The following is a 15,516-nucleotide window of genomic DNA, read 5'->3' on the forward strand; positions in this document are numbered from 1 at the left end:
GCCGCCCCCTCCCCGTTGGAGCCGCCCCCGGCCCGGCCGCGCCGCCGAGGCCGCGCCATGCTGCCCTGGGGGCCAGCGCTGCGGGCGGCCGGGCTGCTCCGCTCGGCCGGGCTGCTCCGCTCGGCCGCCCCCCGCCGAGCGCCCTGCGGGCCGGACCTGCCGCGCTTCCTGCGAGGGGCCGCCGCGGCGGTGCCCGGGCCCGGGCCGCAGCCCGAGTCGCAGCCGGGCTCTTTCCCCGGGACCGGCAAAGGTCTGTGGGTGTGTGGTGCCTCCCCCCTCGGCGGGGCTGGGCCGGCCGGGGGCCGGGGGCCAGCCGTGCCCCGCTGCGAGGGCCGGGGCAGGGGGGTAGCGGGTGGGTCGGTGCTGTGGGGGCCCCGAGGGGGGTCTGAGGCTGGGGGAAGGGCAGCCCGGAGGCCACAGGCTCAGCGGCCTGTCCCCGCGCCGGAGCCGGGTGTCCGGGCACCCCTCGGCAGGGCCGGGGCCGGGGTTGTGCCAGCGCCTGGGGCTACGCCAGGGCCTGGGGCTGCGGTGCTGGGGGGTCACGGCGGTAACCGCCACGTCTCAGCAATAACACAGCCCCTGCTTCCCTGCGAGCCCCAGCCCAGACCTGCGGTCGCAGTGACATGGGTCGCAGTGATGAGGGTTGCAGCGAGGCGCTCGGGCCTCCCAGGGTCCCTTTTTGGTGTGTCCTCTCTGTGCGGGCCGGAGTGAGGGTAGTCTCTGTGCTGCTGGCCCTGCTCTCTCCAGTGGTCGGACAGTTTTCCTTCCTGTGGGAAAGGTCATAGAAACGGGTTGTAGATGAGAGCCGAAGCAGGCTTCTGCATCACGCCGCCTGTCAAAACGCCTTTGTTGCAGTTTACCTGGAGACATATGGCTGCCAGATGAACGTCAATGACACGGAGATCGCCTGGGCCATCCTGCAGAAGAATGGCTACACGAGGACAAAGGAGCTGGATGAGGTGAGGCACCTTGGCAGCGCTCTGGTAGCACGGGCCTGCGAGGGCATCACACTGCTGCCATGCCTGTGAGTCCCAGCTTTTGTCTCGAGCACAGTCCTGCAGGACACTGTTTTTTGCAGTCTTAAGTTCTGTGGAGTAAGGGAAGCTACTTAACAAGTGTGCTAGAAAGCTGTGGGTTGTCCTTTTTTTTCTTTAAACTGCTGGGACCGCTCTCAGTGGGAGAGGGATTGGACACAGCAGGATGCTCCTGACTCATCTTTGAGTTTAGTTCTACCATTTAGCAGGAGACCGTGCTTGTCCTGTATTATTTTCTTGCATCTTTGTTTGTTGAAATCCACTGCATACTTGGGCAAATCTTTTTCACTGAGTTAAGTGAGTTTTATAGTCTGCCTTTTCAGGTTATCTGTGCAGGGCACGAGGACTTACTGTTTGGCTTTTACAAATTCTTCCTTTTTTGTTGTTTTCAATTCAGGCAGATGTGATTCTCCTTGTCACCTGTTCTGTGAGGTAAGGAAACTTTTGTCACTGCTGGGCTTGAACAGTTTTTAAGGAATTGCCCTTTGAAAACCAAGGCAGTAAGTGTATGAGGAAAAGAGCATGCAGATGTGAAACTGCCTGTTTAGTGGAGAGTAGAGCTAATGGCTGCTAGAATGTGTAACACAAATTGTGCTGTGAATTGCCTTTCTGTATAGCAGGAAGAAGTTCTTTGGTAGTGGAAGCTCTGTGTATAAGCCATGGGCGGTTAAAGATCACAGATTTATGCTTGAATGATTTTTGTTATGTTTTTTTGTGGTTTTGTTTTTGTTGGTTTTTTTTTTTAATATTCTTTTGTCTTCTCTTGATGTGACTGTCCATCTAGGTCAGGGTCTGTACTTCAGAGATTTGGGAAATAGGTTTAGGGGCAATTTGGGATATAAATATATAGGGAACTTCACTTGTTTTTTTCTGTGTGCAGAAGATTCTGAATGCTTATTATCACTTGCAAAGTAGCTCACATTGGCCGGCTAAGGCAGACTTTTTCTCCACAAGAGCTTAGTCCCCGAGTTGTTTCCCCAGTGCAGATGCTCCCAAGTGAGCAAAAGAATAGTAGATAAGATAGAGTCAAGACATAACCTACACCCCGTGAATCACTTCTGTGTGCCATCAGGTGGATGATTCCCTGTCTTTAGTTGAATTCTTCTCTCAAAGGACTTGGGCCGCTTCAGGTTGGGGGACTGTTAAAGCACAGCAATCAGAATAATCTCTGTTCTCCTGGCTTCCCAGGGAGAAGGCAGAGCAGGCTATCTGGAATCGCCTGCAGCATCTCAAGGCGCTGAAAGCCCAACGGCAGCGGGCTCGCTTACCTCTCCGCATCGGGATTCTAGGTACCTGGTGGGATGCGCAGCAGGGGATAGCACACACTGTTGTGCCACATCTCATCCTGCTGTGTTTCCTCTTGCCCTCTGACAGCACCAAGCCTTTTCTGCAGGATAAAAGCAGCTAGTGAAGGGGTGCAGAGGTGTAATGAGGGTGGGCACTTCTTTACAAGGACCCTTCTCCTTTGGCGGCAGGATGCATGGCTGAGAGGCTTAAGGAGGAGATTCTGCACAGGGAGAAGCTAGTCGATATTGTGGCAGGCCCTGATGCGTATCGTGACCTTCCCCGGCTGCTGGCTGTGGCAGAATCTGGCCAGCAAGCTGCTAATGTTCTGCTATCGCTAGATGAGACTTATGCAGATATTCTGCCTGTCCAGACTAGCGCAGGTGGAACGACAGCATTTGTGTAAGTACCATTTTTTTCTGTGAATGTTTCTATGGTTCTGGTTTGGAAATACTGCTGTGCAGAGCAGACATGCCAGTGACAGTAGCTACCCAAGAGATGCAATGCCTGGTTGCACTTGTTTCTGGCAGCCCAGAGGCATGAGCCTACCAGACTGTGTGTTTACTGCTGCTTTGCTGCCTGACTGAGCCCTGGAGAGACTGCCCCATGCTCTAGCTGTCTGCGGGCTTTTCTTAAGCTCCTTTGAGAATCTTGATTGTCTGAGCCTGATGCTGCACCAAGTGATTTCTGTCCCACTGACATCTGTGCCTTTCTAAAGTCTGCCTCTCTCATCCTCTGCCTTCTGCTATGTCCTGCCCCAGGTTACCCTATTTAATTCTTTTAATGCTCCCATGCATTGTAACTTCTGTTGGTTTTGTTTCCATTTGTTTAGCTTTGATAATAAGATTCCCAAACATGAAATCAAAGTCTGCTCAGTGTGGCTGTAGGGTACAGAAGGACAGTATCACCCTCTGTGGGAACAGGATGCAGAAGGATCTTTCATCACTGCCAGACTGCAGTGCAAGTCCATGCTTCATTAGTTGCTTTCCAAGTTTCTTGGAAACGTGCATGAAGAATTAGGAGGAGTTAGCTAGGGGCAAGCAGAAGCCAGCTCTGGCTGGCACGGTGCATACAGGGAGGCTGCAGAGCTGCATTCAGAGCTGCTGCTGTGTGTGCCGCAGGCCGAGGGGGTTGGCTGAAGGCAGCAGTGCTGGGCCAGGTCAAATCAGGACAGGGTGCAACATGGATGATTCTTCAGGAGCGATTGCAGCATGACCTGCGCTTTTACCTGTTGGCAGATCTATCATGCGGGGCTGTGACAACATGTGCAGCTATTGCATTGTGCCCTTCACCCGTGGCCGTGAAAGGAGCCGCCCCATCGCGTCCATCCTGCAGGAAGTGAGGATGCTCTCAGATCAGGTGAGGCAGAGCCTCCTTCCCACCAGTCCCAAACCATGAGAGGCAGGATTGTTCTCAGTGACAGTGTTTTCAGTCATACCTTTAACTAATGACACCACCTTTGTCTGTGGAGATGAGGTTACCACAGTGGCTTTTTGATTCCCCTTATACTCTGAGACAGACAGGGAAGGGAGAGCTTCCCTTGGAGACTCCTTGAAGTAAGAGTAAAACTGTGGCTGCCCTTGCAGCTTAGCCATCCCGATTGGGTTATATTTTTTTTTCCTCTCTGTTTATTTTTGTAGGGAGTGAAAGAAGTGACCCTTTTGGGTCAGAACGTCAACAGCTTTCGAGACATGTCCGTGGTGCAGTTTCAGTCAGCTGCTGCCCCAGTCCTCAGTCGTGGCTTTAGCACAATCTACAAAGCTAAACCAGGAGGCTTGCGCTTTGCACATCTTCTAGACCAGGTTTCTAGAATTGATCCAGAAATGAGGATCCGTTTCACCTCTCCACACCCCAAGGATTTTCCTGATGAGGCAAGTGTAAAATCAACACCTGGACCTCTCCTTGCAGGCAGCTCTGAACTGCTAGGTGTGAGCTGTGCTTCCTTCCCAAAGGGAACATGGAATCTCAGAACAGGGACAGTAGCTCCTGGGAGGGGAAGTGTTTGTCCTAAATCTGGCAGGTTTGTAATTAGCTGGCTTTTACCTGAGGAAGACTTCCATTTGGCATCCTGGTAGGGTTGAGCTGTCTGTGATGTTGTTCTCCTAATTGCTCATCACAGGTCCTGCAACTTATCCAGGAGCGACCCAACATCTGCAAACAGCTTCACCTCCCAGCTCAGAGTGGAAGCACACGAGTCCTGGAGGCCATGCGACGAGGGTGAGCAACCGCCACGGGGTGTCCTGTGCCCTGCCCTCTGATTTAGGATGCTGGTTTCTCCTCACTGGTGCTATGGTTTTCTGATTAGCAAATCCATATGTTTTTCATTGCAGATACACAAGAGAAGCATATTTAGAGCTTGTACACCACGTGCGGGACTCCATTCCAGGTAGGTGTTCTTGGTGTCAGCTCAGCACAGCTGTAACTCACTGTCCTTTATTGAGTGAAGTGTTCCTCTCTTCCTTGGAGGAAGTGTAAAGCTGCGTCACTGTTACAGGAGTGAGCTTAAGCAGCGATTTCATTGCTGGCTTCTGTGGAGAGACAGAAGAAGATCACCAGCAGACTGTGTCCTTGCTGCAGGAAGTCCGCTACAACATAGGCTTCCTGTTTGCCTACAGCATGAGACAGGTGAGTGCAGGACCTGATGGAGAAGACTGTTCTCTCTGGGCATCCCGTCTAGCTCCTGAGTGGTGTTTCTCACAATAAGATATTTTTTAAAAAAAAAAGCTCTTGAAAATAATACCTAAAGACTTGGCATATGGGTAGATTTCTTTGCTTGTATGCAGCACTTCTAGGGTATGTGGTTCTGCAAGGGTCATCTTTGTGCCTGAAAGGCTTTCAGCTCCCTTGTGTGTCGGGGTTGGTTACGGATCGGGTGACCTGGTGCAGATGCTCCAGAGTGATTGCAGTGAAGCAGCCATGTCTGCAGAGGCCTGGCTGCAGGTGTATTTGTACTTGTTGATGAGAAATTGTGCAGATGTAGCTGGGCTGGAGCCCAGCTGTAGAGACTCTATCAATGGAGTCTGGAGAGAAGTGGTGAATTTTCAGAAGGCGTTTCCATGAGAAGAGTGGATAGTTGACAAGTCTCCATTAGAATGGTCTCCAAAATGTAAGATGCTGATGGGGGGAAACGACAGGAGGTTGGGAAACATAAGGGAGGAAAGGAATACGGATCACTTTTCAGCACATGGGACTGGAAGTAGTAGAATCCATTGCTTGTCCTTACGGACAGACAGGCAACAGACCCATCTCACACAGGAGCTGCAGAACTGCTTCACAAAGCCACCAATACAGTGCCCTACATCAGACCTTCTGCCAAACAGGTGATGCCGAAAGAATGTGAGGAACTCAAAGACATTTCTGGTCCTTACCACCTCAGAATGTTCCTTGAGATTGTAAATATAAACTGTAATGTGTGCAAGGCTGTTGCTTGAGAGCACCCAAGCTGGCTGGGGTCAGACAAGGTTCTGATCTCAGGCTCTGGTTATTGAGAGGCCACATTTGCTTTGTCTGTTTACAGAAAACCCGGGCATATCACCGGCTGCAAGACGATGTGCCAGCAGCCATAAAAAAGAGGCGGCTGGAGGAGCTCATTGCTGTCTTTCGAGAGGAGGCTGCAAGGGCAAACAAGGCGATGGTGGGCCAGTCTCAGCTGGTGCTGGTGGAGGGGGTGAGTGTGCCTGGAACAGAGTTGTCCTTCTCCCCTCTTGCTGGCCAAAAGGCTCTTGGGTCATACACAGCAATCATCGCTTCTACCTTCCTCTCTTACTTTCTCTTCTCACAATCCTAGGACTCCAAGACACTGTCTTCACACTTAAGCAGCCAGCCTGATTTTTCCAGAGCACTGAGCTGGGCACAGGGGGGTGGAATAGGTTGGAGATGCCTCTCTGGCCAAGCACTGAGTTAGTGCAGACTGAAACATTGGCATTGGTGTGAATGTCACCACAGCAGCACTGGCCATAGCACTTTGTTACGTGGCATGCTTAACAGTGTGGAATGTGGATTTTAAAACAATGGTGCTCAATTAATTCCCGAGTCAATAAAGCCCAGCAGGGGATCAGAGCTATTGCCATGCAGGTAATTTTCCCTGTCCTCCTTTCAGCCCAGCAAGCGCTCTGCCTCCGAGTTGTGTGGGAGAAATGATGGCAACATCAAGGTGATCTTCCCTGATGCTGAGATAGAGGATGCTGCGGGCTGCAAGGCTCTGGTCAGAGCCCAACCAGGCGACTATGTCCTGGTGAAGGTGACCTGTCTGCAATGCTTGTTTCCTTGGGCTCTTTTTCTTGCATAGTGCTCTTCTCTAGAGCAGCTGCTGCCAGGAGAGCCTGAAATTAGAATGGATCCTCCTCAGACTTTCTGTTCCTGAGGACTGTTGTACTGTTTCTTTCAGGTAACCTCTGCCAGCTCTCAGACCTTGAAGGGAGTTCTGCTCTGTCGTACTACCCTTTCCCGCTCTGCGGCTTGTCGTTGAGGTGTCCCTGCTGCCAGTGGACAGAAGCAGCACATTTTCTCCAGGAAGAAACAAGGACAATTGGTCAGGTGGAGACAGGGTAGAAACAGGGAGATGTATGTATATTAGAATATATATATGCAATAATAGTAATAATGATCTATATATTCTGTGTTGGCAGCAACCTGTCCCTCATAGATCTGTGCAAGTTTGTAGGCAAAAGGGATGGAAGCTGTGTAGGGACTTGCCAAACCCGGGGACTGTGTGATCTTATATTTTCACTTGCTCTCAGGCTTGGCCCACCCTTGCAGTGCTGCAGGTCTGTCCTCTGGCTGTGATCATGTCCTGTACTGCAGCCCAGCTGGAGAAATGTGTGTCTGCAGAGCAGGTCATTCATACTAGCTCAGCTGAGTTTAGGAGCTGCAAAAACTGGTCGTGCCTACAAAATACAGCTCCAGTAACTGCTGGAGAATGGCAGAAGTACTGCCAAAGGGGACGAAGAACTGAAAGAACAGGAGAAGATTGTGATGAATTCTTTCCAAATATCGGTAACTTCCCTATTTGCAAAATGCTTGGAAAGGGGAACTAAGAACCTGCGCCATGCCTGTATGATGGAATTTGGCACTGAACTGTGGAATATAAAATGATGTTTTATGTGCATGAGTGATGCTTAATTTGTTGTACCCAAGGCTCAGGGAATGCAGCCTCACCCTTGTACTGAGGATATTTGGATCTAGGTTAGAGAGGATTTCCCTGTCCACGCCTAAGGGGATGCATAGTAAGGACTGGCTGCCAGCCAAGGGTGATCTCTAGCCTGTTAAAACTTTAGGTGCAATTTTGTAATCCAAATGTCTGTGGGTGGCCTTCCCTTTGCTCACCAGAGAGAAATGGTTGTGCTGATTTAAGCGGCCAAAAAGTTATTTAAGCGCATCTTACAGTTCCTTGTTTTTATCAGCCTGCAGCTAATCCTGGCTTCATTGTGTCATATTCCAGCCTGGTCTGCTAAATACAAACAGGTATCTGTAACCTGCACTTGTAAGGAAACTCTCTCTTAGGAGTGTGAGAAATATTCACTGGTTTTAATACAGTTAATAACGTTGTTAAAAGAAGTCATTGTAAAAGTATCTATCCAGTGACAAATTTTGAAGGAATAGCTGATCAACTTGTCATAGAGCAGTCACCACATGAATTTGCAGAATTTTTAAATAAACACAAAAGGATTTTGCTAGAAAACCTTCTCTCCTGCTCAGCTCTTTCTGCAATATAGTTGTATCTCTTCGAAAAAACCATCATGGTTCACTGAATGTTCATTGGACCTTAGTTTAAGAAACAAATGCATTTTGCTTATTATTTCTGAGCTGATTCTCTTCTCATAGCAGTGAATCTGCACAATCGGTGCTAGTCAGTGTGGATTCTGAGGTGCTAAGGAATACAGAGTGCCATCCTGCTCTCCTGCCTCCAAGTGAGGAAGCATCTTAAGCCCAAATTCACAAACCAAATTCACAAATTCTCTGCTGCCTAGTGAGTGTAAGCCTTTGACCAGTGGGTTTTTAAGCGAGAGGCAGTGAGAAGCTGGTTGAAATGCTGAAGGAAGCAGCAGGATGTATAAGCATCATCCCTCAAAAGTGACAAGCGTTGAAACTAACATGTGCTTGCTAATTAAAACATCTGGGTGAGTGGCCCAGATTTAACTGCCCTGCAATGTCTCTTGCAGCTCATGTTTCCCATGCATCTTGAGACTGTGGCCCAAGCCAGGACCCCCTGAGGAGGGCTGACACCCACCTTTCAGTGCTTATTTTGACTTCACTGCAAACACCTATTGCAAGTGAGAACTGCAGAGTGCATTGCACCCTCCCCACTCCGTCCAGCTTTGAGGCCAGCTGCAGTCGTTTTACAATCATTATTTTAAGAGCAAGAGACTAATGAGGAGGAGAGCTGGGTTTTACATTTTGATGAGAAGGTGATAATGCTCACTGCACAGACTCCCCAAGGAGCCATAGTGCTTACCATTTGCCTCGCCTCCTTAGTTTTTATAGGCCTTGGGAATGAAGGCTGAAGTTTTAAGGCAGCGAAGCATCCATTAGGAAGTGCTTGCAGTGACCTTGGAGGCTGAGTTAGTCATTTGGCACTGCCTGAAAGCAGGAATGTTTTTGTCTCAGGGGCTAGAGGTGGAATGGTTTTGTCTTAGGGGCTAGATGTGGGATGTGGTTTCTGTATCGCTTGTCAGAAGATTTGCTCCCTGAATTCGGCGGTTGGGAAAGCTGAACTTGTGTCTCGTGTTCATTCTGCCTTGTGCTTGTTCTTGCACGTTTCTTTTCCCAGCCTGAGCAGGGACAAGAGTTGCCAATGCCACAGGACTTTGCATCTCCCACACTGAGCTCAAGTGTTGCGGTATTTTGGCATACCTCAGGGATGGAAGGGATTTGTTTTGCTGGGATTGCTGCTGTAAGGCAGCTGTGGGTCCAGACCAAAATTCTGGTTGATGTAAGCATGCACTGTATCCCTGATCTGTAGGGAAACACAGATCCAGGAATCTGTACTCAGGCTGGGTAGGAACATGACTATCTGGGATTTGTTACCAGTAAAGAGGCCTCCTAGATTTTTATTATCCAAAGTGCAGTGTTTACAAGCCTTAATTTCAACCAATTTTGTAAGTGTCCTCATGAGACACATTTTGTAATGAAGCTCAGCCCTCACCTCTAGTATCCCAAACTCTTGGAACAAGTTCTGGTGTGTTCCTGAGGGGCCCCAGGAGGCAGCAGCACTGTTATAATTTGAAAGCTGGATTCTACTCATCCTCTTTGAAAAAGAGCTGCAATCTGCACCTGCCATGCTCCACTTACTTCTGGGAGGTGTTCCTCAGAGGTAAAACACTACTAGTTGGATGCTGGGTGCAATTTTCTTTTAGGGATGACTCCAGCATCTTTCTCAAGTCAGACCCATAACTAAATCTCTCCTCAATGTGCAGCCCTAGTGGTGTCCTGTGCACTCAGCCTTCCTGTATCCACTTGCTTGGGATGGAAACTGCTGGCAATAACATCACCAGACTAGAAGTCACCAGCCTCAGCAAGCAAAAAAAAAAAAGGCATGTCAGAGCAATGGAAATATTAACTCACATGGGTTTGGGGTTATCTGCTTGCTCTTTCTGCTCGTTATATTCCTGTAGTTCCATGTTTATATTCCCAGTATAAGGAGACCAACCACCTTTTGGTCTTCTTATATATAGATATAGATACAGATATATATAAAGAAGACCAATCCTGCCCTGACCCAGTCCCACAAAATGCTGTGTTCAGGGGACGCCCTGGAAAAGGTACAGAAAAAGTCACAGCAGCCATCTATGTTCAAGTCCTTTGCTGAGGCAGATCTTCAGGTGAGAGCCCAGAGATTAATGGGATGTATGTGAAATGCATGTATATGAAGAGCATAAGCATAAAAATGAGGAGCCCAAGAGCCACTCTTGCTACCTGCAAAACGAGACTAGGCTCATTAGGAGCCTGCAGTCAACCCTCGCTGTCTGCAGGGGTGGGTGGCGGGGGCACTGCAGGGGACGGTGACAGCCCATCGGCCAACAAACCAGCCTGCTGGAAAACAGATTAAACTCCCTTTGCTCAGAAACAAGGTGGCAGCCTCCAGCCTGTGCAAGCCTCTGGGGACTTCAGTCAGGTGCGTAAATGAGACACAGAACAGCCCTCGGCTGTGGCACTGCCTGGGAGCCCTCCCCAGGGGGTCACTGCTGGAGCCGTGTGGGTACCTGTGCCCGGGGGTGCTGGCCTGGTCCAGCCTTACCAATGCATAGTGGTAAAAACTGGGGTTTGGTGCTGACAACAGGTCTGTGCTGTCCTCCATGCCCAGGGTGGCTGGGCTGCAGCGACAGCAAGCGTTCCTGCCGCAGGTGCTGGACAGCACTGCCGGGCTCTGCAGCCCCTGCCCTGCAACATCGCTGCTCGGTTTGTTTTAATCTTGTCACTTATTAAAGCGGAGTCTCCGAGCGCAGCCCCTGCTGTCAGAGCTAAGCAGCGCTGGGGACCTGTTCTCCTTCGCACCTCTCTGACTCCCTTAAGTCCCCCCTGATTTACAGCAGGATGGGGCCAGGCTTGTAGTGGTGTCAGATCTTGGTGCTACGCAGCAACTCTGGGCACAATTCTACCAAACTGGTAATGGCAGCACCCGTGCTCTGCCGTCACGCAGCCTCTTGCGTGAGCCAGGAGGTGCCTTGGCCCCTCCAGCCTGTCCCACTGCTGCGGAGCATCAGGATTTATGCGGTGTCCTGTCTCCTGTGCTGGGTGGGCTGAACTGTGGTTACATCAACATCTTGAAGGCTCGGCCAGTCCTGGGGAGAGCAGAGCCCTGCCCAGCCTCACCACTCCAGCAGCTCCCTCCTTCCCAGACAGTTCTCCCAGGGTCACTCTGGACAACACACAAACTTTTTTTTTGCCTCTAGGCAGCCTGTAGTGGCCCAGTTACACCCATGGGCAAACACCTAACAAGGCATTTGGCAGCTGGGTTGTCTGAGCGCAGGCCTAAGGTACTGGGATGACATTTAATTTCAAGTGCTAGCTGTGCTCCGAGGCATCTCCTGACTCTGGGATTTCATAACATGCAGCCTGCACGCTTTCCTTGTCTGCTTGCATGTGCATTGGGTGAGGCTGGACATCTCTGTGAACACAAAAGTAGCTCCACATGGTAGAAAGGCTGCTGTCAGAGGGAACAAGAGCCTGTTTGTTCTCTAGGTCCCCATCACACAGCCCTGAAGAACAAACCTGCTTGTCCTCAGGTCTGGGCTGTGCCTACAGGAGGAGGGACAGGTGGCAGTGGGTGCTCTCGGCCAGCACTCACCAGGTCATCGCTGCCGGTTGTTGGCCTGAGGACAGTCTCAAAGCAGGCGCCCACTGTTATAGAGGCTACCCCTCACCAGCCTTGCCTCCTTCTCCAAGACTCTCTAAGGCAGGGCACTTGGGCTTTTCCCAGTGCCAGAGCTGGCTGCAGCGTCGTGTCCTTCCCCAGAACCCCCAGTGGTCTGCAATCTGTTTTCCCTCTGCATATCAGTGAAGCTGGAAGGAAAGATGGACGGTTTCCCTGACAGCAGCTTGTAAGCACAGTTTGCTTCAGGTCAGCTGAAGACCTCAGCTCTGCTGAAGTGGTGGCAGGTGATGAGAGGTGCTGCCTCGGAGCGATGCACCGGGGCTGAGATGCTTTCCTGCCCTCTTCTCGTGGGTTTTCGCTTCAGCCGGCAGGCTTCATGTACTTGCCAGCCATTTTCCCCCAGGCCGCCTCCTCCTCCTCCACCACTACTGCTGTGGGCTGGGGTCCATGGAGGTTTCCTTCTGTAGATTGTCATCATCATTGCTGAAGCCAGCTCTTTGCATAAAGCTCAGGGATTTAATGCAACATAAAGAACTTTTTTTTTTTTTCCCCATTGCTAAAGTCAGTTATAGCTTTAGTTCACTCCTTTCTGGAACTGGCTGTGGTCAGGTTCCAGCTGGAAGGTTACGACAGCCCCTAAGGGCTCCTTCGCAGCTGATGCCGAGCTCTCTGCTGTGCTGGAAATGCACCGGGCTCTCCACCAGGCAACTGCCGGGCCCTGCTTGCCTCCCCCCATGGATGTCCCCTCCCCGGGCCAGCCTCACGCTGCTCTGCAGCCCACCCAGAACCTCCTCCCGCTGGCAGCACTGGGGTTGGCATTTCCATCTGCCCCCAGACCCTCCCCATAGCAATGCGCCTCCCTGGAGCGCCGCTGGGCTGTGCGCTGCATGTCAATGGCAGCGGCGCTGATGGTGACTGGCATCTCCCATTTTTCAGGGGTTTGTGAATTCCGAGTGTATCTCACAAGCCTGTCACAGTAGCTGCTGTGCTCTGGGGCTTGTGAGTCCTGCAGCTTTCCCTCCTCCCTTGTGAGCAATTTATTTCCTTTACTGACAGCTAACTATTGACTTCTCGTTCTCCTGAAGATGAGATGTCCTGTCTCATCAGGTTTAAATTAGTTTTATCTTTAGACTTTCCTATTAATAAGCTCTCATTGTGGTGTCATTACTTGATATCTATTTTCTGATGTTTTTCATTAATGGCTCTATATCTTCCAGATATTTTTTCAAGTATTTTTTTTTTTCCCCTGCTGCATGAGTTATTTCATAGTCAGGCACAGATCAGTGATGCGAGGATGGCCAGATGCCAGTGAGAGGCATGCGTGGAGTGGCCCAGGCTGCATGTGCAGGGTAGGGTGATGGATGGGGCTGCAATGGGGCTGGCAAGGTTGGCCCCGCGCTCCCTCGCTGCATCCCTCTAACCCCAGGCTGGCTGTGCCGCACCAGGTGCTCTCAAGAGCACAAGTCAACAGAGTAATTAAAATGCCTTCTGTGGGGCAAAGGTGCTGCCACTCATTTGTATTGGACTTTCCAGGAAAAAGAAAGGATGACTTTCTGTGCCCCTCCTGCAGGCTCCCTCCCCTCCAGCCCCCGCCTGCCCGCTCCTGTGCCCAGGCACTGTCTCCGGCCCGTTGGCAATAGCCCCAGGGCTCGGGGCACCCTTCAGCTCCCATTCCCCATACAATCCCCTTACATCCTCCTTCCCACTCAGAAATCTCGTCTGGGTTACGCCCCAGGGACGTGCTGCACATTTGGGACATCCTCGCAGCGGTACCCTGGGCTGCTCTGCCACACGAGCGGGGATGGGACCGGGCAGGGTGGCACTGGGACACCGGGAGAGCTGGAGCAGCAGCAAACCATGGGAACGCGGGCCGAGCTCATGATCCACAATTCAGTGGTCAGCGTGGACATTAACAGGAATGTTGATGTTTTACCTGGAGATCTCACAAGATCAAACAACAAAGTAGGATTCAAACCAGCATTTTTGCCTAGAATGCCAGTGTTCAGAGAGCTGAGCCGGCCTCGGCGGGGGGCGGCCGCCCTTAGCTGTGCACAGCACGCAGCAGGAGCACAGCCGCCCCGTGCAGAGCCCCCCCCTCACCCCACACCTCCCCCTGTGTTGTGGGGAGCACTCAGGCCCCTTTCTGGCCTGGCTACATTTGCTGTGCAGGAGATACCACAGCTTCTCTTTTGCCCTGCAAGTACCACTGCCAACAGGGAAATTCGGGAACTTGTTTTCCACTGGGGAGAAGGCAGGGAGTGCAGCACTGCACACGGTAATTTGGCTGAGCTGACGTCTGCTGCTGACCCGCAGAGAGGAAATCAGAGCGTGGCCAAAGCTGCGCCCTCCTGGCCTGGCAGCAGGACCCTGGGTCCCAGCGCCACACGTGGGGATCCGTGTGCGTGGAACGTTGCAGCGTGCTGGCTGCAGGGCTTCGTGTGCCTCTTCTCATCCCTATTAGCAGAACTTCCTCTAGGAAACTGGAAGCAAAAGGAAATTATTTCATGTTATTGCAAGGGGGCCCCTGCCTTCCCCAGTGGTTGGGCTGGCAGGAGCTGCTGCAGAAGCGCGGGGACAGGCAAGGCTGCTGGCCTGGCTGGCTTCCCTTGGCTTCAGGGGTTTTCTTTTTGTATCTTCAGCAGTGTCAAAAGCAAAGCCCATCGGTGCTGAAAACACTCAAATCTCCAACGTCTCCTTAAGACCAGGAAAATGCATTCGCTGGGCTTCATTTTCAGGCACTGCTTACATGGGGCAAGGCAGGGCAGGGGTGGGAAGTGGGGCTGGGTTGGCCGTGTGGGGAAGCGATTAATGTACGAACAAACCTCATTTCCCTAACTGTACTTCTTGCATTAACGAGGAGGAAAAAGGTTCCAATTCCTTGAAAGGAAACCCTGCTATGACAACAGCCTGATGTACAGTGGCACTTCTAATAGAGCTATCAGGGTGCTTCAGGGATGCTCCTGTTCATGGTGTGTCTGCTATCTGCAAAGTCAGGTCACAGAGGAGAATTAGCTTGCCCAGCCCCTGCTGTTGGCTTGCATGCAAAAATTACACAGCAAACTACAACCAACTGCAGAATGGGTAATTTGCAGCAGTGCCTACAGCACTGGGTTTAGGCTGATTAATATTCAGCGCACTGCTGTGAAAATGAAAAGCCAGACAGAATTGTCCTCCTCCCCTTTCTGCATCCATGAAGATGCCAAGGGTAATGGCTGAAGCACAGAAGCAAAAACAAGGTTCACTTTGGTCAAGTTGATAGAGGGGGTTTGAGCCTAAAGAAGATACTTCATTCTCTTTGGATTATTTAGCCTCATCTTTTAACTTGCTTCCTCTTTCTTTTTTAATGTCATCTTTCAGTTATTTAATTACAGGAAGTTTAAAAAAGAATAGTAGGAGGCTTTCTTTGAAGCTATCAGAACGAAACAGTAGGTATTTCAAAAAATAGTTTTGCTTCAAAGAAGGGAAATGTTCTGGCATTTAAAAAAAAAAGATTCTTCCCATGATTTCTTACCAAAACACCATTTTGAAAAACCCTTTTACTGTTGGTGGGAAAATGTTCCCCACTCCATGCACAGTCCTGCTGGGAGCAAGGAGCGGTACCTGCTGGCACAGACCCGGGATCCTGTGGGCAGCAGGAAGATGCCCCGGGGCTCGGGGGACAAACCAAACCCCGGCAGCTGGGCAGCTGGCTTCCCCAGTGTTCCTCCTCGCCAAGCACCTTCCCGGCCCTGGCCACAGGTGATGGGCTTCTCCCCACCCTCCCCGGGCTCTTTGCTCCCCTTGTTGGGTGGAAAACCCTGGGAGAGGCTCAGACCTGCCCCTGCTGCTGTCCCACCCGTGTTGGGCTGGGATAGGGCTGGGCGCTCTTGTACAACAGCTTACGAA

General features: G+C 51.2%; 1 protein-coding gene across 1 annotated transcript; it reads left to right on the forward strand.

The window, feature by feature from the left end:
• Positions 1 to 25: 25 nt before the first annotated feature.
• On the forward strand, positions 26 to 7,423 carry CDK5RAP1 (CDK5 regulatory subunit associated protein 1). The gene is made up of 13 exons (XM_040608495.1): positions 26 to 250; positions 856 to 959; positions 1,432 to 1,466; positions 2,223 to 2,323; positions 2,510 to 2,720; positions 3,557 to 3,677; positions 3,959 to 4,189; positions 4,438 to 4,535; positions 4,649 to 4,704; positions 4,813 to 4,943; positions 5,836 to 5,985; positions 6,418 to 6,558; positions 6,706 to 7,423. The coding sequence occupies exons 1-13, from the start codon at positions 58 to 60 to the stop codon at positions 6,784 to 6,786; spliced, it is 1,653 nt and encodes a 550-aa protein (XP_040464429.1). The 5' UTR covers positions 26 to 57; the 3' UTR covers positions 6,787 to 7,423.
• Positions 7,424 to 15,516: the final 8,093 nt, after the last annotated feature.

This window comes from Falco naumanni, chromosome 10 (assembly GCF_017639655.2).
Source record: "Falco naumanni isolate bFalNau1 chromosome 10, bFalNau1.pat, whole genome shotgun sequence".
Classification (NCBI taxonomy): Eukaryota; Metazoa; Chordata; class Aves; order Falconiformes; family Falconidae; genus Falco; species Falco naumanni.

Coding starts and splice junctions, on each gene's coding strand:
- CDK5RAP1 (XM_040608495.1), top strand. CDS start 58: ATGCTGCCCTGGGGGCCAGCGCTGCGGGCGGCCGGGCTGCTCCGCTCG. Junction 960..1,431: donor GGACAAAGGAGCTGGATGAG/GTGAGGCACCTT, acceptor TTTTCAATTCAG/GCAGATGTGATTCTCCTTGT. Junction 4,944..5,835: donor TTGCCTACAGCATGAGACAG/GTGAGTGCAGGA, acceptor GTCTGTTTACAG/AAAACCCGGGCATATCACCG.